The sequence below is a fragment of the Neoarius graeffei genome, chromosome 17 (assembly GCF_027579695.1).
Source record: "Neoarius graeffei isolate fNeoGra1 chromosome 17, fNeoGra1.pri, whole genome shotgun sequence".
NCBI lineage: Eukaryota > Metazoa > Chordata > Actinopteri > Siluriformes > Ariidae > Neoarius > Neoarius graeffei.
This window is the reverse complement of record NC_083585.1, coordinates 45,097,541-45,124,631: the sequence shown is the minus strand read 5'-3', so window position 1 is coordinate 45,124,631 and position 27,091 is coordinate 45,097,541. Positions and strand designations below refer to the sequence as shown.

General features: G+C 41.5%; 1 protein-coding gene across 1 annotated transcript in view; it reads right to left on the bottom strand.

Moving 5' to 3' along the window:
* Positions 1-27,091, bottom strand: part of plppr5a (phospholipid phosphatase related 5a) — a 137,315-nt gene that overhangs the window by 284 nt on the left and 109,940 nt on the right. Inside the window, exon 6 of the mRNA XM_060943514.1 lies at positions 42-111. Within this exon, the coding sequence (XP_060799497.1) occupies positions 42-111 (70 nt within the window). The remainder of the gene's footprint in view (positions 1-41; positions 112-27,091) is intronic.

The following is a 27,091-nucleotide window of genomic DNA, read 5'->3' as shown; positions in this document are numbered from 1 at the left end:
CTGCCGAGCACATAATCACCGGTTGCCCCCATACAGCCCACCCTCAGAAGCTAGCCTCTTTGACTTAGGACCAGAGACGAGGGCATGGCTGCACGACACGGAGTTGGCCATCTGATGACATATGAAAGAGAGAGATTGCATTAATTTAACAGAAACTCAAACCAGGAACAAATAAACCTGGACCCATTGCCATGTGAATATTTCACACTCAGTAACATGAGTAATTTTGCATGTGAATATTTGATAGTTTTGATTTCATCACTAGAACAATGCCTCCTTCTAGCTATGAAGTTCCTGCTATTTTCCACACAGGTCCACAAAAGCTGAGGTGCACATCCTTACACATGTTTTACACCACTCAGAAATATGGAACTTGGTTTAAAAGACTGTGATGTGTTTAATTTAAAATGAATGCTAAACTGTTTATGTAAAAAAAGAAAAGAGGTGGAGCATCTTGAAACGCTACACCACTAGTCAAGTCAAGTTTATTTGTATAGTGCTTTTAACAATAAACATTGTCGCAAAGCAGCTTTACAGAATTTGAACGACTTAAAACATGAGCTAATTTTATCCCTAATCTATCCCCAGTGAGCAAGCCTGTGGCGACGGTGGCAAGGAAAAACTCCCTCAGACGACATGAGGAAGAAACCTCGAGAGGAACCAGACTCAAAAGGGAACCCATCCTCATTTGGGCAACACTACTTGGTGAAAGAGTAGCTTGTTACTGGAAAAGCTATATTCAGCTAGCATACATGCTGCTAATACTTGTATGTGTAGCCAAGTAGCTTGTAGTTAAGTAGTTAGTAGCATTGCTACTTCTGGTCTGGTCTGGGAACCAGACCCCCAGCTATGGGTAAATAGCACCTGGGTAGATGGAGCTCATTAGCCTTGGAAGGCAGTCCGTGTAGGGGAAGGAAAACTCCAAATTCAAACCTGTGTAGCCATGGGACGTGCATCTTAAAGCATGGCGTGACACACAGATTGCCCTGGTCATCCCACTGCATCCCGGTCTCCCCCAAGTGTCTTGGCCATGCCTTGCTACTGGATTCGGAAGTCTGGGACAAGAAAATGAGGTTGGCATTTACCCGCGCAGTCCTTCCTCACTATAATCCAAGTATCGCGCAAGTCAAGACTCTGGAAAAGATCCTGGATACTGAAGTGCTCCAGCGGGCCAACATCCCAAGCCTCTTCACTCTCTTGCAAAAGGCGCAGGTGAGATGGGCTGGGCATGTCAGCTGAATGCCTGACCACCACATTCCCAAAGCAACTGCTCTATGGTGAGCTCAGCAGGGGCAAGCGCTCAGTTGGAGGACAAAAGAAGAGGTTCAAAGACTGTCTCAAATCATCATTAAAGGACCTTATGTTAGGGATGGTGGAGGTGTGGTGAGATAAGGATCCACAAGCAGAACACAGACAGTAATACAATAAATAAGGTGCTTTAATCCAGGGAAAAGGGCGTGGCAAAAACAGGACAAAAACAAATGGCAAAAACAGTCCAGGTAAAAAGAGACAAAAACTTGACAAAAACATGAGACAGACAAGGACAAAAACGCTAGAGAAAAAAAAAAACCATAAACAAGAAAAAACCCTAAGTGCAAAAACCATGAACCTGAAAAATAGTTTGAGCAAAAACCATGAAATGCAATAAAGGCACAGAAACGGCTAGAATAGCAAAACGAGACATTCTGGCAAAGTCAGGGTCTGAGAACGGCTTATTTATACACAGCAGAAAGAACCAGGAAGTGAAATGCAGGCTAGATGGAATTCCCGTCCCAGATTCGGATTCGTGCTGACCTGGGAGATAAGTAATCTCCAGAGTGGAAGTCCAGGGCAGAGCATGACACCTTAACATTGATATTAACACCTGGGAACTACTTCATCTCATCTCATTATCTCTAGCCGCTTTATCCTGTTCTACAGGGTCGCAGGCAAGCTGGAGCCTATCCCAGCTGACTACGGGCGAAAGGCGGGGTACACCCTGGACAAGTCGCCAGGTCATCACAGGGCTGACACATAGACACAGACAACCATTCACACTCACATTCACACCTACGGTCAATTTAGAGTCACCAGTTAGCCTAACCTGCATGTCTTTGGACTGTGGGGGAAACCGGAGCACCTGGAGGAAACCCACGCGGACACGGGGAGAACATGCAAACTCCACACAGAAAGGCCCTCGCCGGCCACGGGGCTCGAGCCCGGACCTTCTTGCTGTGAGGCGACAGCGCTAACCACTACACCACCGTGCCGCCCACCTGGGAACTACTTGCCCAAAGTCAATCAAAGTGGCTCAGCCTAATCCACACCAGTGCCCACAGTGCTGAAAACAAAAGAACCACTGCTGCAGAGAACAAGCATACAGCCTGGAAAATGAGAGATAACACTTCCCAGAGCACCACAGCCACCCACCTGTGTACAGCATGTGGGAGAGCTTCCCAGGCCCGCATTGGACTTGTTAGCCATTTGCGGACCCACCAGCTATGTCAGTGAATCCAGGAATTTATGGTCATCCTCGACGACAAGGGATGAACAACAAAGCATTGCTACTTGTAGCTAAGCTACTCCCCAAAACTGCCTGTTTGTTAGATATAATCTCATCTCATCTCATTATCTCTAGCCGCTTTATCCTTCTACAGGGTCACAGGCAAGCTGGAGCCCATCCCAGCTGACTACGGGCGAAAGGCGGGGTACACCCTGGACAAGTCGCCAGGTCATCACAGGGCTAACACATAGACACAGACAACCATTCACACTCACATTCACACCTCCGGTCAATTTAGAGTCACCAGTTAACCTAACCTGCATGTCTTTGGACTGTGGGGGAAACCGGAGCACCCAGAGGAAACCCACGCGGACACGGGGAGAACATGCAAACTCCGCACAGAAAGGCCCTCGCCGGCCACGGGGCTCGAACCCGGACCTTCTTGCTGTGAGGCGACAGCGCTAACCACTACACCACTGTGCCGCCCTTTCCAGTGTTTCTTCCTGACAAATTGTCCAAGTCTGTTTTAATTCCAAACCTTATTTCAGATTTATACAGAACCCTTCCTTTTCCCCTATAGGCTTGTAGTAAATGAATGAGGAATGTTTAAGCTGTCTACAAAGTGAAACAAAGTGACACTGTCCCTCTCTGTCGCGCCACTGTATGTTCAAAAAAAAAAAACCTTTGAGAAGTGTTGTCCAATCAAGTGGACCTAAAGGAAGATAGAGGTCCAGTGTGGAGATCAATAGAGATCATTATCTCTACAGGCAATGCTACATTTCTCACACTGACTAAGTAATAAGTAAACGTGCATTTATTATCATTACAGTGCTGTGCAATAAACATTTTAGTGACAGTGAATAATAATAAACAATATTGATAAATTAATTTTATTGCTATTCCATTCATGCAGATATTTGGGAAACATTGATTTTCTATGAACACACTGTAAGATACCAGACCATGCAGGATTTCTGTACACACAAGTACACGAGTGCAGCACAACAGAATAAATACACTGAGTGGGCGGCATCAGGAAAGACAAGACAGCATAATTAGCTCTTTGGATGAGCAAACTGCATTGTAAGTAGATGCATATAAAGAACATTCAGTCACAGCCGGGACAAAATGGGACTTTTTCTGGAGTAATTTTCATTTCATGAAAAATGAAAATCAAACCTCAGCTGATCACATTTACACTTTGTAAAGATTTGATTTACAGTAATAGCAATGTCCCTGACTAATGTTAGCTAGTTTACTTAAAAAACGGGAAGAACGCAAATTTGATCAGACAACAAACTTAATAAACATCATTTTACTCTATTACCTTCAGTTAATAGCAAGTCTCATCCAGAAACCATGCCAAGGTTCCTGGAAAGCTTTCTATCTAATGTAACTGAGTAAGATAAGGAACAGTGCAGAAACAATGAAGTCTTTCCTGAATCAGGGCACTGTTGTTTATAGGTACGTATGACAGTATTGACCTAATCATGTTTTATCACATTTACTTACTTTTTTTTTAACATGACAGAAATATCACAAAAGTTTCCAGAACACACTGTTAGAACTTACTATGGAGCTGTGACATACTTACAGTGCAGCTGCTGCTCATCAAAATGAGGTCCTTTAAGCACCATTTCATGATACACTCATCGGCCACTTTAATAGGAACTTGTTCTTGAGTCTAAGATTCCTGTTCTTGGCTGCAGGAGTGGAATCCACTGTGGTCTTCTGCTGTTGCATGCTGAGATGCTTTTCTGCTCACCACGGTTGTAAAGAGAGATTACATGAGTTACTATATCCTTCCTGGCAGCTCAAACCAATCTGCCATTTTCTTCTGACTGCTCTTATACTACCGTTCAAAAGTTTGGGGTCACCCAGACAATTTTGTGTTTTCCATGAAAAGTCACACTTTTATTTACCACCATAAGTTGTAAAATGAATAGAAAGTATAGTCAAGACATTTTTCTGGCCATTTTGAGCATTTAATCGACCCCACAAATGTGACGCTCCAGAAACTCAATCTGCTCAAAGGAAGGTCAGTTTTATAGCTTCTCTAAAGAGCTCAACTGTTTTCAGCTGTGCTAACATGATTGTACAAGGGTTTTCTAATCATCCATTAGCCTTCTGAGGCAATGAGCAAACACATTGTACCATTAGAACACTGGAGTGAGAGTTGCTGGAAATGGGCCTCTATACACCTATGGAGATATTGCACCAAAAACCAGACATTTAGTAGAATTTAGCTAGAATAGTCATTTACCACATTAGCAATGTATAGAGTGTATTTCTGATTAGTTTAAAGTGATCTTCATTGAAAAGAACAGTGCTTTTCTTTCAAAAATAAGGACATTTCAAAGTGACCCCAAACTTTTGAACGGTAGTGTATCAACAAGGCGTTTGTTTCCACCCACAGAACTGTCGCTCACTCAGTGTTTTTTGTTTTTCGTACCATTCTGTCTGTGTAAACTCTAGAGACTGTTGTGTGTGAAAAACCCAGGAGATCAGCAGTTTCTGAAATACTCAAAGCAGTCCATCTGGCTCAAACCAACACCCATGCCACAGTGAAAGTCACACTTTGAGATCACAATTTTTCCCATTCTGATGTTTGAAGTGGTGGCACGGTGGTGTAGTGATTAGCGCTGTCGCCTCACAGCAAGAAGGTCCTGGGTTCGAGCCCCGGGGCCGGCGAGGGCCTTTCTGTGCGGAGTTTGCATGTTCTCCCCGTGTCCGCGTGGGTTTCCTCCGGGTGCTCCGGTTTCCCCCACAGTCCAAAGACATGCAGGTTAGGTTAACTGGTGACTCTAAATTGACTGTAGGTGTGAGTGTGAATGGTTGTCTGTGTCTATGTGTCAGCCCTGTGATGACCTGGCGACTTGTCCAGGGTGTACCCCGCCTTTCGCCCATAGTCAGCTGGGATAGGCTCCAGCTTGCCTGCGACCCTGTAGAAGGATAAAGCGACTAGAGATAATGAGATGAGATGTTTGAAGTGAACATTAATTAACTGAAGCTCTTGATTTGTAACTGCATGATTTTATGCACTGTGCTGCTGTCAAGGGATCGGCTGATTAGAGAACTGCATAAAACAGCAGGTGGATAGGTGTTCCTAATAAAGTGGCCGGTGAGTGTCATACCTCGATGACTTTCATTTAATAACAACAAAGAATGATGACAAACATGCACAATGAAAGTACAAGGTTTTTTTTATTAATTAAATGATTATTTTTGGAGACCTCAAATGAAATGAATTTTGTGAATTTCAGGTTAGGTTATATCAAAATATTGTAGAAGTATGGTTTAATTTTGGAGCTCATTAAGGCAGTGTTCAGGTCAATTTACTGATGCAAACCACTGACAATAATTCTATTTTATCTGTATTTGTATTTGTTTCGAACACATTATTTGCTCATACCAAAAAAAATAATAATAATAATAAATTTACAGTACCAGTCAAAAGTTTGGATACACCTTCTAATTCAATATTTTTTCTTTGTTTTTATTCATTAAGAGACGCTTCATGTCTAAAGTAATGATGGATGTTGCTTCTCTTTACTTACAGTAGTTGAGCGGTTCTTGACATAATATGGATTACTACAGTTGTGGAATAGGGATATTTACTGTATTTTTATTGTTTACTGTTTACTGTTTGATCTCAAATAAAGCAATAAATTGCACTAAATGACTTTTGACGAGGCACACATGTTAATTAGGTGGAGTTAGCAATCCCCCAACTCCGGCATTAGAGCCCTTACAGCGGGGCGAATGGGTGACGGCTCGGCGGCATAAGCGTAGAGCCAAAGCTACCGCTGAGGCTCGCCCACGGGAGCACCACTCCTCTCCGCGTCACGTGTCGAACAGGTTTGCTCTCCTTAGTGATGCACCCACTGAGAAACCTGAAAGAGCTCTGGTTATAGGGGACTCTATCATACGGCACGTGAAATTAGCTCAGCCTTTAGGGGCACCAGCAGCTTTAGTCAGGTGTATACCGGGAGCCAGGGCACCGGAAATAGCAGGTAATCTTAGGGTCCTAGGCAAGCACAGGTTCTCAAAGATAGTTATCCATGCAGGAGCTAATGATATATGCCTTCGTCAGTCTGAGGTTACTAAGAGTAACTTTGTAGAGGTGTTTAAATTAGCGAAGGCGATGTCCAATGCTGTAGTATGCTCTGGCCCCATCCCAATGCGGCGTGGCGATGTAACTTACAGCAGGTTATGGTCGCTGAACTGCTGGCTGTCCAGGTGGTGCTCTGAAAACAGTGTGGGCTTTATAGATAATTGGACTAATTTTTAGGGCACTGTTAGGGTGGGACGGTATCCATCCCACTCGGGAAGGTGCTGCTCTCATTTCCTGCAGCATAGGTCATAGTCTCAGAACAGGCCTAGTTAATTTCTGACAATCCAGAGCCAAGGCCAGGGAGCAGACGAACAGGCTAAACCGACTGTCTGCTAGCTGCACAGAGTCGTCACTCAGGGCCCACTACATCGAGACTGTCTGTTCCCCGAGCTCAACAAAAAGGTAGAAATTTTCAGAGAGTTTGTTCCAGTAACCTAATCAATATAAAATTAGATCATACTGACTGTACAGCTGCTGCCAGCACCTTTGATCTAAAGGTGGGGCTATTAAATATTAGATCTCTTACATCTAAAGCGCTAATGGTTAATGAACTCATTACTGATCAGGAGTTTAATGTACTGTGTTTAACAGAAACATGGATTAAGCCAAATGAATATATAGCATTAAATGAAGCGAGTCCTGCTGGATACAGTTATATACACCAGCCTCGTCTAACTGGCAGAGGAGGAGGCGTCGCGGTTATTTATAACGATTATCTAGGTGTAACACACAAACCTGGTTATAAATTTAATACATTTGAAGTTCTTCATACTCATATAATGTATGTAGCCTCGAAAAATAAGTCTCATCTCATCTCATCTCATTATCTCTAGCCGCTTTATCCTGTTCTACAGGGTCGCAGGCAAGCTGGAGCCTATCCCAGCTGACTACGGGCGAAAGGCGGGGTACACCCTGGACAAGTCGCCAGGTCATCACAGGGCTGACACATAGACACAGACAACCATTCACACTCACACCTACGGTCAATTTAGAGTCACCAGTTAACCTAACCCGCATGTCTTTGGACTGTGGGGGAAACCGGAGCACCTGGAGGAAACCCACGCAGACACGGGGAGAACATGCAAACTCCACACAGAAAGGCCCTCGCCAGCCCCAGGGCTCGAACCCAGGACCTTCTTGCTGTGAGGCGACAGCGCTAACCACTACACCACCGTGCCGCCCGAAAAATAAGTCTACCCAGTTAATTCCATTGCTTATTATTTACAGGCCCCCGGGGCCATATTCTGAGTTTCTTTCTGAATTTGCAGATTTTATCTCAGATCTGGTTATTTCCTTAGACAAAGCTTTAGTTGTCTGAGATTTTAATATTCACTTCGATAACCCAGAAGACCCTTTAAAAACAGCGTTTGTGTCCATCTTAGATTCAGTCGGGATTAAGCAGAATGTCATAGGACCGACCCATAATGGTGGTCACACCCTTGATCTAATACTAACATTCAGATTAAACATAGACAATATAGTCATACTTCCACAGTCTGAAGTTATCTCAGATCATTGTCTCATCTCATTCAAAATATGTCTGAGTAACAATATATGCACCTCACCACGCTACTGTATTAAACGTACTTTCACGTCAACTACTGCACAGAGCTTTATAAATGATCTCCCAGAGCTGTCAACTTTGATTGGGTCACTGTCAGCCCCTGCAGAACTTGATCAGGCAACTGAATGCTTAGAGTCAACATTCCGCCATACTTTAGATAATGTAGCTCCTCTAAAAAGGAAAATGGTCAAAGACAAAAAAATTAGCACCCTGGTATAATGATGACACTCGCACATTAAAACAGACCACTCGAAAATTGGAATGTAAATGGCGTCAAACAAAATTGGTAGTGTTCAAATTAGCTTGGAAGGAGAGCTTCCTGAAGTATAGAAAAGCTCTTAGTGCTGCGAGATCAACATATTTCTCCTCCCTAATAGAAGATAACAAAAATAATCCTAGATTCCTATTTAATACTGTAGCAAAATTAACCAGGAATAAGTCCACTATCAACACATGCACACCTGCAGTATGTAGTAGCAACGACTTCATGAATTTTTTTTTATGACAAAATTGAGAATATCCGACAAAAAATTCAAACTACTAATTTAAGGTTAGACAATGAAAGTGACCTTGTAGTTAACAATATAACTGTATCAGATCATCAGTTAGAATGTTTTACTCCCCTAAAAGAAACTGAATTACTTTCATTAATCTCTACATCAAAAGCCTCAACTTGTGTACTAGATCCCTTACGGACACATCTATTCAAACAGATAATGCCTGGAGTAATTGAACCGCTTCTAAAAATAATAAATTCTTCTCTTATGATTGGCTATGTACCCAAATCCTTTAAACTAGCAGTTATCAAACCCCTGATTAAAAAACCTGACTTTGATCCCTGTCAGCTGTCCAATTATCGGCCAATATCAAACCTCTCCTTTATCTCCAAGATCCTTGAAAAAGCTGTGGCACAGCAGTTATGCTCATATTTACATAGGAATAACATCCATGAAGTGTATCAGTCAGGATTTAGACCTCATCATAGCACAGAGACAGCACTGGTTAAAGTAGTAAATGACCTACTGTTGGCGTCTGATCAGGGCTGTGTCTCGCTACTTGTGTTGCTTGACCTTAGTGCAGCATTTGATACCATTGATCATTCCATTCTTCTGGATAGACTAGAAAATGTTGTGGGAGTTAAGGGAATGGCCCTCTCCTGGCTCAGATCTTATCTAACTGATCGTTATCAGTATGTTGATATAAATGGTGATATTTCTAGACGTACCGAGGTAAAGTTTGGTGTTCCACAAGGTTCTGTCTTGGGTCCATTGCTTTTTTCTCTATATATGTTACCTCTGGGCGATATTATTTGTAAACATTGTATTAGTTTCCACTGTTATGCTGATGACACACAGTTGTATGTCTCTGCAAAACCTGATGAGAGACACCAGCTTAATAGAATTGAGGAATGTGTTAAGGACATTAGACACTGGATGCTTATTAATTTCCTTCTGCTTAACTCTGACAAGACTGAAGTACTTGTACTAGGACCACATACAGCTAGAAGTAAGTTTTCTGATTACACAGTAACTCTGGATGGCCTTTCTGTTTCTTCATGTGCAGCAGTAAAAGACCTCGGAGTGATTATTGACCCCAGTCTTTCATTCGAAACTCACATTGATAACATCACCCAGATAGCTGTCTTTCATCTCAGAAATATTGCAAAGATAAGAAATTTAATGTCATTGCATGATGCAGAAAAACTAGTCCATGCTTTCGTTACCTCCAGGTTGGATTATTGTAATGCCTTACTGTCTGGATGTTCCAATAAGTGCATAAACAAGCTCCAGTTAGTTCAAAATGCAGCAGCAAGAGTCCTTACTAGAACTAGAAAATATGACCACATCACGCCTGTCTTATCCACACTGCATTGGCTCCCAATCAAATTTCGTATTGATTATAAAATACTACTATTGACCTTTAAAGCACTAAATGGTCTCACACCACAGTACCTGAGTGAACTTCTGCTCCTCTATGACCCGCCACGCCTACTTAGATCAAAAGGTGCAGGCTATCTGCTGGTACCTCGTATAGTGAAGGCTACATCAGGGGGCAGAGCCTTTTCTTACAAAGCCCCATTGTTATGGAACAGCCTTCCAAGTAATGTTCGGGAATCAGACACAGTCTCAGCATTTAAGTCTAGGCTGAAAACATATCTGTTTAGTCAAGCCTTTTGTTAATGGTGTTTATGAGGTAAAGGAGTAGATCTGGAGGGTCCTCAGACATAGAGTGTTTTGGTAAACTGGGATGTATGGATGCTGTCAGTCCCCACTCGCTTGCTCACTCGAGTTTGTTGACGGTGTAGTGGCTGGCTGCTTTATGTCCCGGGGCTCCCTCATGCCTGTGTTACCTTCTGGCTCTCTCCTTTTAGTTATGCTGTCATAGTTAGTTGCCGGAGTCCCTGCTTGTACTCAGTGCAATATGTATACTGTTCCTACTTATTCAGGTGACATTGGGCATACCTAACCACCTGTGTTTTCTTTCCCTCCCCCCCACCCCTAATCTGTCCCTCTGAGTTACATGGAGTCAACAGGAAATCTTTTGGTGGAGAGGGTGGAGACCTCGACTGGCTATCATAGCCTGCAGGGAATCGGCCGTCAGACATTCTGTCGCATGTCCCAGACCCGGTGAAATGTAACTGAATTGTCTTGGCCAGCCCTAAGGGTCCCATCTGCAGCTCATCATTGCTGAGGAGTGTGCTCCCATCACCCAATCAAGCATCCAGCCAGAGCAGGTCATGATATATTTTACCATATTAACATGCCATTGTTGTGTGTTATGCCTGATGTAAAGACTCTCGTCTCTGCGAGCCTACCACACAGATTTAATACTTGTCATTTTTAGGGCATACCTAACAACGTGTTTTCTTTCTCTCTCTCTCTCTCTCCCCCCCCCCCCCAATCTGTCCCTCTGAGTTACATGTTGATCCTGGGATTGAGATGCTGGCCTCTTCTGCCCCTCGGACCTGCTTGATCCATCCTGGTGCCCTGTGTCTGATCGGAGTTTTATCGCACCGCTCCTGTGAAGGACGGCCCCATGAGGACAGTTGAGGGTTATACCTGTTAAAACTGTTAATATTATAGTCAGGCTGTCTGTTGTTGCCCAAATGAGGATGGGTTCCCTTTTGAGTCTGGTTCCTCTCGAGGTTTCTTCCTCATGTCGTCTGAGGGAGTTTTTCCTTGCCACCGTCGCCACAGGCTTGCTCATTGGGGATAGATTAGGGATAAAATTAGCTCATGTTTTAAGTCGTTCAAATTCTGTAAAGCTGCTTTGCGACAATGTTTATTGTTAAAAGTGCTATACAAATAAACTTGATTTGATTTGATTTAATTGAAAAGCATTCCAGGTGACTGCCTCATGAAGCTGGTTAAGATAATGCCAATAGTGTGCAAAGTGTCATCAAGGTAAACACTGGCTATGCTGAAGAATCTAAAATATGGAAAATATTTTGATTTTTTTAACACTTTTTTTTTACCACATGGGCGGCATGGTGGTGTAGTGGTCAGCACTGTTGCCTCACAGCAAGAAGGTTCTGGGTTTGAGCCCAGCAGCCGACAAGGGCCTTTCTGTGCGGAGTTTGCATGTTCTCCCCGTGTCTACGTGGGTTTCCTCTGGGTGCTCCGGTTTCCCCCACAGTCCAAAGGCATGCAGGTCAGGTTAATTGGTGGCTCTAAATTGACCATAGGTGTGAATGTGAGTGTGAATGGTTGTTTGTCTCTATGTGTCAGCCCTGTGACGATCTGGCGACTTGTCCAGGGTGTACCCCGCCTCTTGCCCATCGTCAGCTGGGATAGGTTCCAGCTTGCCTGCGACCCTATTGAGGTTTTTCACCCACGTGACCAAGTCATGTGATGCATCGTTAGGCTGCCATTTTGGACGTCATGGCTCAAATCAGTTTGAATGCGAGGAAGGCGACAAATGAAAAACATAAAAGAAAAAGGAGCGAGATGCAGAAAAGACCTTCACTATCCAGCGACGTAGGGCATTTACAGGGCGAGCAGAGGGAGAGGTATTTGCAAAAATTGAGGTTAGCAGGCTTAGAGAATGACGTTTACCTGCTTCCACCAGGATTGTTCACTGACGTACGGAAGTACATGAAGCCCTCGTCTTTACCTGACTTCGGCCCACATGATCTGTATACCTATGTCGTTAAAAACCCATCGCCATACACAGGTATTGATCTGAAAGCATATAAGAGTTTGGATGCCTACAAATATTTTGTGTCAGGCTGGGTAACATGCCTACATCAGTGGGTCGTCCCTGGAGCTGGTGGTCGCCATCTGATTACAGCTAAGGTTTGTTCACATTTTCATTTACTTTCGGTCCTCAGGATAAACAAAATGTTATTAAATGTCATTGAAATAACTTCTTAGTCTGTTGAGACATGGCCCGTTATAAATTTGCTGTTACCAGGCAATGACCAAGAACTGTATTATTAGGGTCGGTGTCTGTGTTGTAGCAGTGTACTAGCAGCTAGCTGTTAGCACTAGCTAATGTCAATGACATAGTAGCTAGTATGTTACTGTAGCAATGTTTACGTTCAGTCATTTGGATGACTGTTAAAACCTTTCAGTCTCAAGTTTTTCCTTTACTGTATTTACTAGTTTACTGTAATTATGATCCGTCAGCTATTTACACCAGATCCAGTGTAAATAGCTGCCGGAGTGCGCGCCAGCTTGCTCCCCCTCAAATTAAGCAGCGTGCGCTGGCTTTCTCCCAGAGCACTCCGGGAGCAAGCCGGAGCGCGCTGCTTAATTTGAGGGGGAGCAAGCCGGAGCACGCTCCGGAACCTCGGCCGGAGCACTCCGGGAGCAAGCCAGAGCGCGCTGCTTAATTTGAGGAGGAGCAAGCCGGAGCGCGCTCCGGAACCTCGGCCAGAGCACTCCGGGAGCAAGCCGGAGCGCGCTGCTTAATTTGAGGGGGAGCAAGCCGGAGCGCGTTCCGGTAGCTATTTACACTGGATCCGGTGTAAATAGCTGCCGGATCATAATTACAGTAAACTAGTAAATACAATAAAGGAAAAACTTGAGACTGAAAGGTTTTAACAGTCATCCAAATGACTGAACGTAAACATTGCTACAGTAACATACTAGCTACTATGTTGTTGACATTAGCTAGCTTGACCTTCAAAATGGCGGACACCGGGGCGTCACGTGACCCTGTGACGTCAGGTGAAATACCTCAATACAGGATAAGCCGTTATGGATGGATGGATGTTTACCACATAATTCTGTATATGTTCAATAAGTTATTTCATAGTTTTGATGTTTTCAGTATTGTTCTATAATGTAGAAAATAGTCAAAATACAGAAAAACCTATGAATGAGTAGGTGTGTCCAAACTTTTGACTGGTAGTGTATACAGTATGTATCCAGTTACACCCTTACTGGTTTGCTCCATTCACTTTGTAGCTTAAATGCCGAACTAAAGTAGTTCACTTCAGACACCAAGACTGACTGATTTGGGGAAACTGGAAATTTCATTTTTAGCTTCAATAATTCTTTTAAATTTACAAATATCCTGCAATGACCTATAGTTTAATGGAAAAGCTCATTTTTTAACATCAGCTAAACACCGTGTGGCGCTACATTATTCTGTTATATGTTTTAAAATTCTGCTCAGCACTGACCAGGCACCTGGTGCATAACTGATAGTGATGGGGCACTTTAGGATTACAGACAATGCCTGCCATTACCACCAGTGCAGCGTGTGTGTGTGTGTGTGTGTGTGTGTGTGTGTGTGTGTGTGTTTGTGTGTGTGTGTGTGTCCTAACAGCCTTCCTAACAGCTGTGTGAAGTCCTGCTAATGTGTGGTAATTAGCACTGATTCCAGGGTCCTGCACACAGCAGTGTGTGCATCTGTATCTGTGTGTGTGTGTGTGTGAGAGAGAGAGAGAGAGAGAGAGAGAGAGAGAGAGAGAGAGAGTGTTCATCATCAGCCCAGTCTATTATTCTGAGTGGTCTAACCGCAGGTGTTAAATGTGCTGTGATCTTTCCTGTGTCCCTCTCCCAGCTCAATGAACTGTAGATCAGATCAGGAAGATGTCAGCTCAGATGCTATCATGACAAATGTTCTAGGTCCATTCTAGGGCCAGTTAGAGATGGAAGCAGGAGGACACATTGAAGTGCACTGGGTTATTTTGAATATCAAGACATGCTAGATCACCTCACATAGCTAGCATTACCCTGGTGATGTCTGCTACCTAGCTAGCTATCACAGCTAACAAATCCACTCTTCATACTGATACTAAAATAGGTAGCTCACAACAATGAGGAAGTGCGTTTTTAAAGGTATTTGTGCAGCATTCAGGAAAAACTTCAGATCCAACAGAGACATTTCTTCAAAGTTACAACACATCACAGAGGAAAATGTCTCTGTTTAAAGGTTTTCTTTTGATATCTCAGGAGATTTAATGGGTGGTGTGGTGGTTAGCACTGTCGCCTCACAGCAAGAAGGTTCCAGGTTCGAACCTCATGGCCAATGGAGGCCTTTCTGTGTGCAGTTTGCATGTTCTCCTCGTGTCTGTATGGGTTTCCTCCGGGTGCTCCGGTTTCCCCCAAAGACATGCAGATTAGAGCCACTGGGGTTCCACAAGCCAGTGCATACTTCGTGCTGGTCCCAAACCTCAAATATGCAGATCCAGATGATCTGCTATGGTGACCCCTAACAAGAGCAGCTGAAAGAAGAAGATCTCAGAAGATTTAATAATGAATCTCACTTGTGTTTAATTTTCATTATCACGTCTATCAGAAATGTTTCTCCTAAAACATAATATTATAATACCTTAAGATTATATATTGTCGGTATAATTAGGCTGCATTTTTGTGCAAAAAAACATGCATGTTATGTACAAATCTGGTGTACAAGTCTAAATGTACAGTTTACATAGAAACATGCAAAGTGTGTATTCGTGTGTGAGGATGTCTCTGTTTGGACATTAATGTAAAAGTGTGGAGAAATGGGAATTGTGGCTGATTTTATGTTTGATTAATTACGTGCACATGGTTTTGATTTTTGTTATTTATAAAGCTGGTCAGAGTAAAATATTGGTCTGAAGTGGCAAAAACATTCTCAAACATCAGGAAATTTACACTTATGAATGGCCTTAGGAATACAAGCAACATGCAAAATGTTTTAGCCTTAAGAGTATTCTTAAATGGACATTTTCAGAATGATTCAGAGGTGCCTCAAACTGGGTGGGTTTACGGGGAGCTGAATATTCCAATGTTAATCAGTTTAAAAGCCCAAACCAAATAAAAATGCTTTGTATAAACATCTCAATCAGAATAAAAAAGCCCAAACTGATTGAATGCCTCTGAGCGCAGAGAAGTCTCTGGCACGTCTAGGCACCGTTAACATAAGGCCTCGTTTTTGTACAGTTAAAGGAGATACGCAGAACCTTTATCTTTAAATACATTTCTGAGTGGATAGTATCTCCATCCTTGACTCTTGTATGCTGCATAAATGGGAATAAAAATATATATATTTTTGAGAGTTAAAATTGACCACAAAGTTGGCATTCGAGCTGCCCCGCTGAGCCAGCCAGCCCTGAGTGCGTGATGTCACAGGAACCGGTTTTAAGTGCGAGGCCTTTTACAGCTATAGACCAAAGTCATATAAATAAAAATTTATGGTGAAAGTAAGAAATACTGTTACCGACTTGCTCAACTAAGACTGATTTGACTTCATTGATTGTGGGTTGACTCTCATTAAAACAGGATGGGTGTTATAACTTATGCAACATACATGTACATGCATGCATTTTCACTGATAAAACGTAAAAGGCTAATTAAATAATCAGATGAACTGAGGCAATCACATTCTGAAGCAAATTAAATAATCTTATACCAGTAACTTAAACACACAATACAAGTTACATGTATTAATCTAAATGCAGGTAAACAACGAGTGTTGTTGTTTTTGTTGTTTTGTATCCAAACGAGAGTCACATCTTACCCATTTGTGTTCTTGCTTCTTGAAGGCCAACCTTGTGGCCAATTGTTTTGAAAGAGTCTGATTTTCAGTTGTTCGTTCAGTTCTCCATTCATTCGCTTCTTCCACATAAGGGCGAGATATTGCTGCTGAGGCAAGCATATCCAGTGGAGAAATCAGACGACTGGTCCACTCATACTCCATTTTCTCCATACTGAGTACTCCACCATTACTGCTCGGCTCAGGCAATTACTAAAACCCGGGACGGGCTGTCACTGGTTTTAGTAACAACCGTAGGGAGGTCACTGACTGAGCGATAATGTCACGTCCTGTTCCGTCCCGGGTTTTAGCAACAACCCTCGTCTCACACTCCGGGAGAACTGGTGCAACTGAACTTACTTTCCTTTTCTTATAGTTTCCTTTCCTTTAATTCTTGATACTGCACCCTCTTTCAATACGGGCTTATAGCCAACACTTCTCAACAGGTCAGAGGTCTCGTACGAGTCTTCAGTAAAATGTGCAGAGCAGAGGAGAGACCACTTCATAGGCGCCCAATGTGCCCATGAATTTCTTGCAAAATGCGTCCAAATCTTTGCAGTTTGAACACTCTTGGATCATGAATGCAACGTAAATCCACCTTCTGTCGTGTTGCTACACCCGCCAGCAACACATCTACGTTGCACTTTTTTGCTCCTCCTACTCAAGCGAGTAGGACGCTTCTTTGCTTTGCTCCTGTTTTCTTAATCTTTATTTCTATACCTTACTTTCTCATTGAATTTCCACTTTTTTTTTCTCTCTCTCTTCTCTTTTCTTCATCTTTATAAGCTTTTAAATTTAATTTTAATTTCCACTTTTTTTTTTTTTTTTTTTTTAAATGCCAGGAAGCAAAAAATCCTGCAGAAAATGCATGGAATTAGAACAGAGGATTTCTATTCTGGAATCAAAGATTAATGCTCTGCCAAAAACGGACGAATTAAAAGCGATATCTCAGGAAAGGAGTACAGAAACAGTGGCTGAGAATGCAGAGATTGCGCTCCGACAGACTGAGGACATTGCAGACCAAGTGGAAGAATTCATAACTCAAGCTGTACAAAATGTGAGTACTGAAAACTGGCAAATGATGGGTGCTAAGCCTAAAAACAAAAACAGAAGAGTAATTACTTCAACACCAGCTCGTTCTACAAATTACAATAGGATCTACAATCCTATGGAAAATCCACAGCCCATAAGGCTTCAGAACAAATTTGAATGCCTCAGGGATGTGGAAGAGGATTTGTCAAGTGGACAAACACATAGTAAAAAGAGATCGCACCAAGATCAAAGAGCTGTGAGAAGAGGCAAAAAGCAGCTCGTAACACCACCTGATCCCACAACCCTTGTTCTTGGTGATTCCACTGTAAGACAATTAAAAGGTTATGAGATGATTATTTGTTGTCTTCCAAATGCATCCATCTCTGACACCAAAGACAGCATTTTGAAACTCATGTCCGAGCATAAAACGATTAAGCGTATCGTTGTACATGTGGGAGCAAACGATGTTTTCAGAGAACAGCTGTTTGTCCAAGATGATTTCAGAAAACTTTTTTCTGAGCTCTACAAGACTGGAATTCAATCTTTTATCAGTGGCCCACTCCCAGCGAGAGGAAGTTTTGCTTTTTCTCGACTCTTCAGTCTTAACACCTGGCTTGGAAAAACTTGTTCTTCATTTGGTATGAATTTCATAGACAATTTTAATCTTTTTTGGAATCGCAAAGAATTCTACAAGCCAAATAGCACTGAACTCAGCTGGATTGGAGCCAAAGTCTTAGCAGACCACTACAAACTTGCAATCTTTTCTCAGCCAGCACCGAGGAAAACAGTTGATAAGATGTCGCAGACTGACATAGTTACAAAGCCTAAACAATCATCTTTGCAAGTCGTCATCAAGGACACACAAACATCTGACTTGCAGGCCTCCCAACATTCAAGGACAGACGACTCCACTTCTCCTCGGATGGATTTCCCAAATAGCATGAAAAAACTGTTTCCTATGGCTACGCTCTCTTTTTCTAGTCCAAATTTGTCGCGACAAGCAGTGTACCCAGTTCATCAAAATTGTGTTCGTCCAGGACTTTCAGCTGGCTACAAATCTTTTTCACCATCCAAAAGATACATGTCATCTCCAGTCCTTTCACCCTCAAACCAAATGGAACATTTAGAAAGTCTTGTTTGATGTACTCTGGGTCCCTGCAAATGGATGTAGAAAAAAGCAGGGATCCGATGTTGACACTATTCCTGTGTTGATAAGAAACAGAAAACATAGAGCACATTTAACCCTGGGGGTGAACCAATCTAATCTCCTTCCTGTTTTAAAACAGCATCAGAGTGCACAATCAAATATTACTGTAAAACTAGCACTTTTGAATATTAGATCACTTTTAAACAAGTCATTTTTAATTAATGATCTTATTTGTAAACACAATCTTGATTTTTTGCTTCTAACTGAAACCTGGCTGGATCAAGCAAATAGTGCTACCACCCTTATCGAAGCAGCTCCCCCAAATTTTAATTTTTTGAATGTTACCCGACAAGGGAAAGGTGGAGGGATCGCAAATATTTTCAAAGTCTCTTTTCAATGTAAACAATCCTCACTTGGTGATTTTATGTCCTTTGAACACTTATGTGCACTTGTTACATGCTCTCCTAACATATTATTATTAACTATTTATAGGCCTCCGAGACATTCAGCCAAAGTCTTTCTTGAAGAGTTTGGTGAATTGTTATCAGTCATTTGCTTAGAGTTTGATTGTCTTATTATATCTGGGGATTTTAACTTACATGTAGATAATACTGATAACATTTATGCCAAAGAACTATTTGCAATTATTGATAACTTTAACCTAGTACAACATGTACAGGGACCGACCCACTCTCGTGGTCATACTCTTGACCTCGTCATCACAAAGGGTCTTACTGTTTCTTATACTGTTGTTGACCTGGCCTTATCTGACCATTTCTGTGTTTTCTTTGAAGTTTCTATGTCTCCTCACATTCAGAATAGCTCAACGACTATAGGCAGGAGAGTCATAAATGACAACACATGTGCTCTTTTTAAGCAAGCTCTCTCTCAGAACTCAACCAAAATGTCAGACTCTGTAGATGATTTACTGGAATTTTTTAATTTAAATATGACCCAAATTATGGATGATATTGCTCCATTCAAAATCAAAAGAATCAATGATAAGCAGAAAGCACCATGGAAGCAGTACCCGGCTGTTAAACTGCTAAAGAGAGAATGTAGAAAGACTGAAAGAAAATGGCGCAAATCTAAACTTCACATCCATTATCAAATCCATAAAGAGATGCTTTGTAATTATAATTATGAAATTCGTAAAGCAAGACAGTCTTTCTTCTCCAACATCATCAGCAGGAATATGAACAATGCCCGTGTGCTATTTTCAACAGTAGAGAAGTTAACTAATCCCCCACCACAATTAGCACCTGAACTTCTCTCAGTTAATAAATGCAATGAGTTTGCATCCTTCTTCAAAGGTAAAATTGATAAAATACGGCAGAATATTTCTCATAATATATCTCAGATGCAAAAAATTGAAAAACTGCAATCACCAATGACACAGATAGATAACTTTAACACAATGTCAGAATTTTGTTTAATTGATTATGAGACTCTTGAAAAAACTGTACAAAATCTCAGTTCCTCAACATCTGAACTGGACATTCTGCCCACCAACTTTTTTAAGTCTGTTCTTCATCTTAGAATTACAGATGTGCTTCAAATTATAAATACATCCTTGGAGACTGGTGTTGTTCCTGTGTCCCTAAAAAAAGCTGTTGTAAAGCCCCTTCTTAAAAAAAATAATCTGGATCCTTCAGTGTTAAATAATTACAGGCCAATATCAAATCTACCATTTATCGGGAAAATCCTGGAAAAAATTGTCTTCAATCAATTAACTGCCTTCTTGATATCAAACAGCCGTTTTGATAATTTTCAGTCAGGATTTCGTGCCAATCATAGCACTGAAACAGCGCTGATTAAAGTTATAAATGACATACGTCTTAATACTGATGCAGGCAAAACATCGGTCCTGGTATTACTGGACCTCAGTGCAGCTTTTGATACTGTTGATCACAACATACTGCTATATCGACTTGAACACTGGGTTGGATTGACTGGTAAAGTTATCAATTGGTTAAAATCATACTTAAAAGATAGAAGCTTCTTTGTTACCCTGGGAAATTGTTCCTCAACGTCAATGCCCTTGACCTGTGGTGTCCCCCAGGGGTCGATTCTTGGACCATTACTTTTCAACCTTTATATGCTCCCACTTGGGCAAATTATCAATAAAAATTCAATTTTGTATCACTGCTATGCAGATGATACCCAAATTTATTTTGCTCTATCACCAAATGATTATGCCCCCCTTGAATGTCTCTACCAGTGTATCGATCAAATCAATAGCTGGATGTCACAAAATTTTCTTCAGCTGAACACAGATAAAACAGAAATAATTCTATTTGGAAAAAAAGATGAAAGACTCAGGATTACCACTATTCTTGACACAAAAGGGATTAAAACTAAAGAAATGGTTAAAAATCTTGGTGTTTTCATTGACAGTGAGCTAAACTTTGACAGTCACATGAAAGCAATCACTAAAACGGCATTTTATCACCTAAAAAACATTTCCAAACTAAGAGGACTTATGTCAAAACATGATTTGGAAAAACTAATACATGCCTTCATCTCTAGTAGGGTTGATTACTGCAATGGCCTTTTCACAGGCCTGCCAAAAAAGACCATTAAACGACTTCAGCTGGTTCAAAATGCAGCGGCGAGGGTTCTCACACGAACAAAAAGAACAGAGCACATTACTCCAGTTCTAAGGTCCCTTCACTGGCTTCCAGTAAGCTACAGAATTGACTTTAAAGCATTGCTGCTGGTGTACAAATCTCTAAATGGTACAGGGCCCAATTACCTCTCTGATATGTTGCAGCGGCCTAACCCAATCAGATCTACCAGATCGCAACAGAAAAATTTACTATTAAAACCAGTTGTTAAAACAAAGTGTGGTGAAGCAGCTTTTAGCTACTATGCAGTACAGCTATGGAACCAACTGCCAGAGGACATCAAAAATGCTCCTGCTGTTGGCAGCTTCAAATCTAGGTTAAAGACCAAGCTGTTTTCAGATGCTTTCTGTTAAATAATTAATATTTTACATTTTTTTATAATCTTTTTCTCTGCATGTTTTAAATTTATTTTAACTTTATTCTATTTTATTCTGCTAGGTTTTTTTTTTTCTCTTTCTCCTTTTTCTTTTTGGCATTTAATATTTTATTTCTACTATTGTTTAATTCTTATTTTCTTTTAATTCTTTTAATTAATTATTTTAGAATAAAGAAAATTATTTTATGTAATTTTATTTCTCTATTGTTTACTGTTTTGTTTTTACTTCTGTAAAGCACATTGAACTGCCATTGTGTATGAAATGTGCTATATAAATAAACTTGCCTTGCCTTGCCTTGCCTTGCATGGAGATAACTTAGCTCAAAATGGAGTATCGGAGTTGCAGTCAGCTCTGTGTTTTAGTCTAGCGGAAATGGTGATGAGACCAATAGCCTTCCTGCGGTGACGTCATAGATGTGAAGGTCATTCACTCAGACTGCTACCTATATTAATCACTTTAATAATAAAAATTACTATATTAGATTTATTGTTAACGCTTAAAACTATTCCTGTGACATTCTTGAGGTCTCAAGGCGTTTATAAACAAAAAGTGAGGCCATGGTTCTGCATATCTCCTTTAAGTTTTAACTGGTATCTTTGGATGTAACTCCATATTGAAAGGTTTGCCAAAGTAATCCTGAGCCCATGTGGTTATATCATCTCATCTCATTATCTCTAGCCGCTTTATCCTTCTACAGGGTCGCAGGCAAGCTGGAGCCTATCCCAGCTGACTATGGGCGAAAGGCGGGGTACACCCTGGACAAGTCGCCAGGTCATCACAGGGCTGACACATAGACACAGACAACCATTCACACTCACATTCACACCTACGGTCAATTTAGAGTCACCAGTTAACCTAACCTGCATGCCTTTGGACTGTGGGGGAAACCGGAGCACCCGGAGGAAACCCACGCGGACACGGGGAGAACATGCAAACTCCACACAGAAAGGCCCTCGCCGGCCCCAGGGCTCGAACCCAGGACCTTCTTGCTGTGAGGCGACAGCGCTAACCATTACACCACCGTGCTGCCCGTGGTTATATCAGCTATAGATAAATAACAGTTCTTGATGCAGTGCCGTCTGAGGGATCGGAGATCACGGGTGTTCAGCTAAGGCTTGGGCCCTTGCCTTTTACACATCAAAATTCCACCACATTCCTTGAATCGTGTAATGATATTATGCACTGTAGAGGGTGAAATATCAAAATCCCTTCATATCTTTCTTTGAGGAACATTGTTTTTCAACATTTCAATAATTTTCTCATGAATTTGTTGACAAACTGGAGCTCCTCGGCCCATCTTTGCTCCTCAAAGACTAGACATTTCCTGGATACTGATTTTGTCCCAAATCATGATTACAGTGTTGACATCACCTGTTTCAAATCTCATTATTATTTAATTGCTTTACATGATAAATAGCCTTAAATTGCTCCATCACAACTTTTTGTGGAATGTGTTGCAGGCCTGAAACGCAGGAATGGATGTATATTAACAAATGAAATGAAGATGACTAGAAAACCATGAAATATCTTGGGTTCATTCCATCTGCAATGAAATACAAGTTGAAATAAATTTAGAAATCAAATTTTCATTTTCAGTTTGCATTTTCCATACCATCCAAACATTTTCTGATTTGGGTTTTTATTATTATTATTATTATTATTTGGCATGGGCGGCATGGTGGTGTAGTGGTTAGCGCTGTTGCCTCACAGCAAGAAGGTCCGGGTTCGAGCCCCGTGGCCGGCGAGGGCCTTTCTGTGCGGAGTTTGCATGTTCTCCCCGTGTCCGCGTGGGTTTCCTCCGGGTGCTACGGTTTCCTCCACAGTCCAAAGACATGCAGGTTAGGTTAACTGGTGACTCTAAATTGACCATAGGTGTGAATGTGAGTGTGAATGGTTGTCTGTGTCTATGTCTCAGCCCTGTGATGACCTGGCGACTTGTCCAGGGTGTACCCCGCCTTTCGCCCATAGTCAGCTGGGATAGACTCCAGCTTGCCTGCAACCCTGTAGAAGGATAAAGCGGCTACAGATAATGAGATGAGATTATTTGCCATGATCCTACTTCTTATGCACTTCTATTGACTGTTGTATCGACAGAACTGGAGAACTGGTGCACTTTTGGATGCAGTTTGCAATTTTCTTCTCATAAATGCTATTTATTTGTGAAATAACTATTCAAGTCCACTGTGTTTTTTATTCCTGCTTCTTCATCAGAAGCTTTTTGTGCAGATCTGGCTGTTAAAAGCTTTGAATGTATTATTTTTCTCTGTGATATCAAGTGGATGGTTGATCATTAAAAGCTGGAGGAGAGCAGAAATCTTTATTCTTATATGCCATCTGGATTTTTCCCCCCTGATGGATCCATCAGCTGTTCCTCTGCTCTCCAGCTCCTTGCTCAAGCCCAAGCAGAGCTACACATATGAAATTGCATGACACATGTCCCTGTATAACAGATCACTTGCATAATAATGATTATGGATATGCTTTCATGAGGACAGACACAAAATACAGTTATTACTAAAATTATTACCTCACCCACGATGGAGTAAGCAGGGCCAAGGTATTGTTATCAGTGTGATTTGTTTGTTTGTTTGTGTGTGTCTGTCTGTTAACAACCTAGTGTCTAGATGGTTGTACTGACTGACTTCACATTTTCAAGGTAGATGGGCAATGGTCCATCGATTACCTGATTAAATTTTGGGGTTAATTGGGTCAAAGTGAAGGTCAAGGTCACCGGAAAGATCAACCTTTTGGTCAAAATAACATTTTCCATTATAACTCGAAAACGGTTGCCGGTAGGCAGATGTTTACTATTATGAGCATATAGGAACTCCCATATGGCTTTTCATTGGGCACCATGATCTTTGACCTTGAGTGACACAAAGGTCAAACTCAAGGTCACGGATTTTCAAAGGGCTGTAATTTGAAAACGGTTGATGGTAGACAGATATTTACCATTATCAACTTACAGGAAGTGCCATATGGGCTTTCATTTGGCACCATGACCTTTGACCTTGAATGACTTTGAAATGTCAAACTCAAGATTATGGATTTTCATAGGACCATAACCTGACAGCTATTGATTGAGAAATATTACCATTATCAGCATATAGGTATAAAATAAGTGCTGCCAGGTGGTTGATGGTAAACAGATATTTACCATCATCAACTTATAGGAAATGCCATATGGGCTTTCATTTGGCACCATGATCTTTGACCTTGAGTGACCTTGAAAGGTCAAACTGAAGGTCATGGGTTTTCAAAGGGCTATAGCTTTAAAATGGTTCATGACAGCCAGATGTTTACTATTATCAACATATAAGAAGTCCCATATGGGCTTTCAGTTGCCGCCATGACCTTTGACCTTGAATGACTTTGAAATGTCAAACTCAAGGTCATGGATTTTCATAGGACTATAACCTGACAGCTGATGATTGAGAAATATTACCATTATCAACATATAGGTATAAAATAAGTGCTGCCAGGTGAGGTTTGTTTTGCCTGGCAACACTTGCTTGCACTGTATTTGCAGAGTATGGGCAAAAATTCACTCATGCACTTTCAGTAACTGCTTTATCCTTGTGTGGTGCATACCTGTTAGACATAATTGTTTAAATTTTCCATTTAAACTATCAGAGAAAGCATTTTGGGGATTTTTTCCCCTCCTTTTTTAAATAATAGCAAGTTCTTTTGTGCAAGCATTTGTGGTAAAATTATTGGTAATATAGAGAATGTGAAGGTACATCATGTCATGTTAAATGTTGGGACACAGCACCGTGTTGTAAGGAATGCATTTTGTTACAAGTGCCTGCTTCAGTGGTTCCCTGCTTAAATTTGGTTTTGTTTCATTAAAAAGTTGGTTGAATCTGTTTTGAGAAGTGAAGAGATGGAGAAAGGAAAAGAAAAAAGAAAAGTTAGTCTACCAGGAGAAACTGAATCGTAATGCCAAGCAATGCTGTTTGGACAAATTAAACACAATCAATAACACAGATCCATATGTCATGGCAGCCAAAGACTGGATTACAGACCCCGATGCACTTACATACCACTCACATAATGTAAACTGTCTCTCTTTTTTTTTTTTTAACTGAGTGCATGCACTTTAAGCGAGTTTAAGAGTTATAAATCCTTACAAGCTCATGAACAGTTTTGCACTGACTGGGTGTGAGATCTGCCACATCACAAGCTGGCAACTGTAAAAGCGCAGTCATACTTGCAAAGGGACAGTGGCACTCATCTTTCTGGCCCACTTATTAAACTAAACAAAAAAAAAAAAACATCAAAACCTTCATTAACATTCAGCTATGTGATTATTTTATGGAGTGGGTTTAATTAGTTGCATTATTAATAAAAAAGGTAACACATCTGCCATGCCGTGAGCCATATCAGTCTCATGCACTTCTGATGTGCAAGTTCAGATTGTGATTTTTTTCCATGTAGGAAAGATGAAAGAACATTTCCCATTGTCCAGTTTTCTCTCATGATGGATACTGTGACAGTCCTTGATGCAGCAGCACTGACCTATCATGGCAACTTTTTTTTTTCAGAATCACAACAGAAAATCAAACAACAGCCTCCTACTCAGCAAAAAGGCAGCAGGATCCTCTCAACATGTCAGTTACCCAAAATTCAACACAGTGAATTCATCTCATCATCTCTAGCCGCTTTATCCTTCTACAGGGTCGCAGGCAAGCTGGAGCCTATCCCAGCTGACTACGGGCGAAAGGCGGGGTACACCCTGGACAAGTCGCCAGGTCATCACAGGGCTGACACATAGACACAGACAACCATTCACACCTACGGTCAATTTAGAGTCACCAGTTAACCTAACCTGCATGTCTTTGGACTGTGGGGGAAACCGGAGCACCCGGAGGAAACCCACGCGGACACGGGGAGAACATGCAAACTCCGCACAGAAAGGCCCTCGCCGGCCCCGGGGCTCGAACCCAGGACCTTCTTGCTGTGAGGCGACAGCGCTAACCACTACACCACCGTGCCGCCACAGTGTGACATGAACTTCACAATCTCGATTGAGAATATGTAAAATAAATACAAACAAATTGTCATCTTTGATTTTTTTTAATTATTGCTCTGAGAATTCAGATATGCAATTGTTTCCTTTGACACAGTATGAAGTTTCATACTGTACATACACAATCAGTTTGTCCTCCATCATCATCGGAAAAAAAGGAACTTTCTACACAAACAAAAAGTTGTTTTTGTTTGCTTGTTTTTAATGAATAAAACCTTGATGGTAAAGCTTGTCTTACTATTGGTCTGCTTGTATTGCTCATTCGTTAAGTTGGTCGTTCTGATCAATTATCATTTGTACACAGGAGCTGCTGTGTACCAAACACGATTGATGTGACATGGTTGATGCTGTGAACACTAAACAAGGCCTGGCATCAGTGTGTTAACAGTTTATAGTTGGTGAAGTGCGGATTAACACAGTCAGTGAGTTAATGGCATCTCGATGATTTTCTATCCACTTCCCTTATATTAAGAACCTGCATTCCTTTGTTTGAACAATTTATCACTTATTAGTTGATCCCACCGACAGGTCGTCTGTCCATTGTCAGTCATCCATCATCCGTTGTCTATCCAGTGTCATCCACATTTCACGAAAATCGCTTATTCTTTTTCAGCTCTTCACCGATTTTTATTCTTTTTGGCAGGAAGGTAGGTCTGCCTGGGGTGCATATACGGTAGCTTCTACCCAAATTTGCGTAATGTAGTTTCATATGGTGTCACACCTCCAGATGAGCATCTCTAAGCCAGTT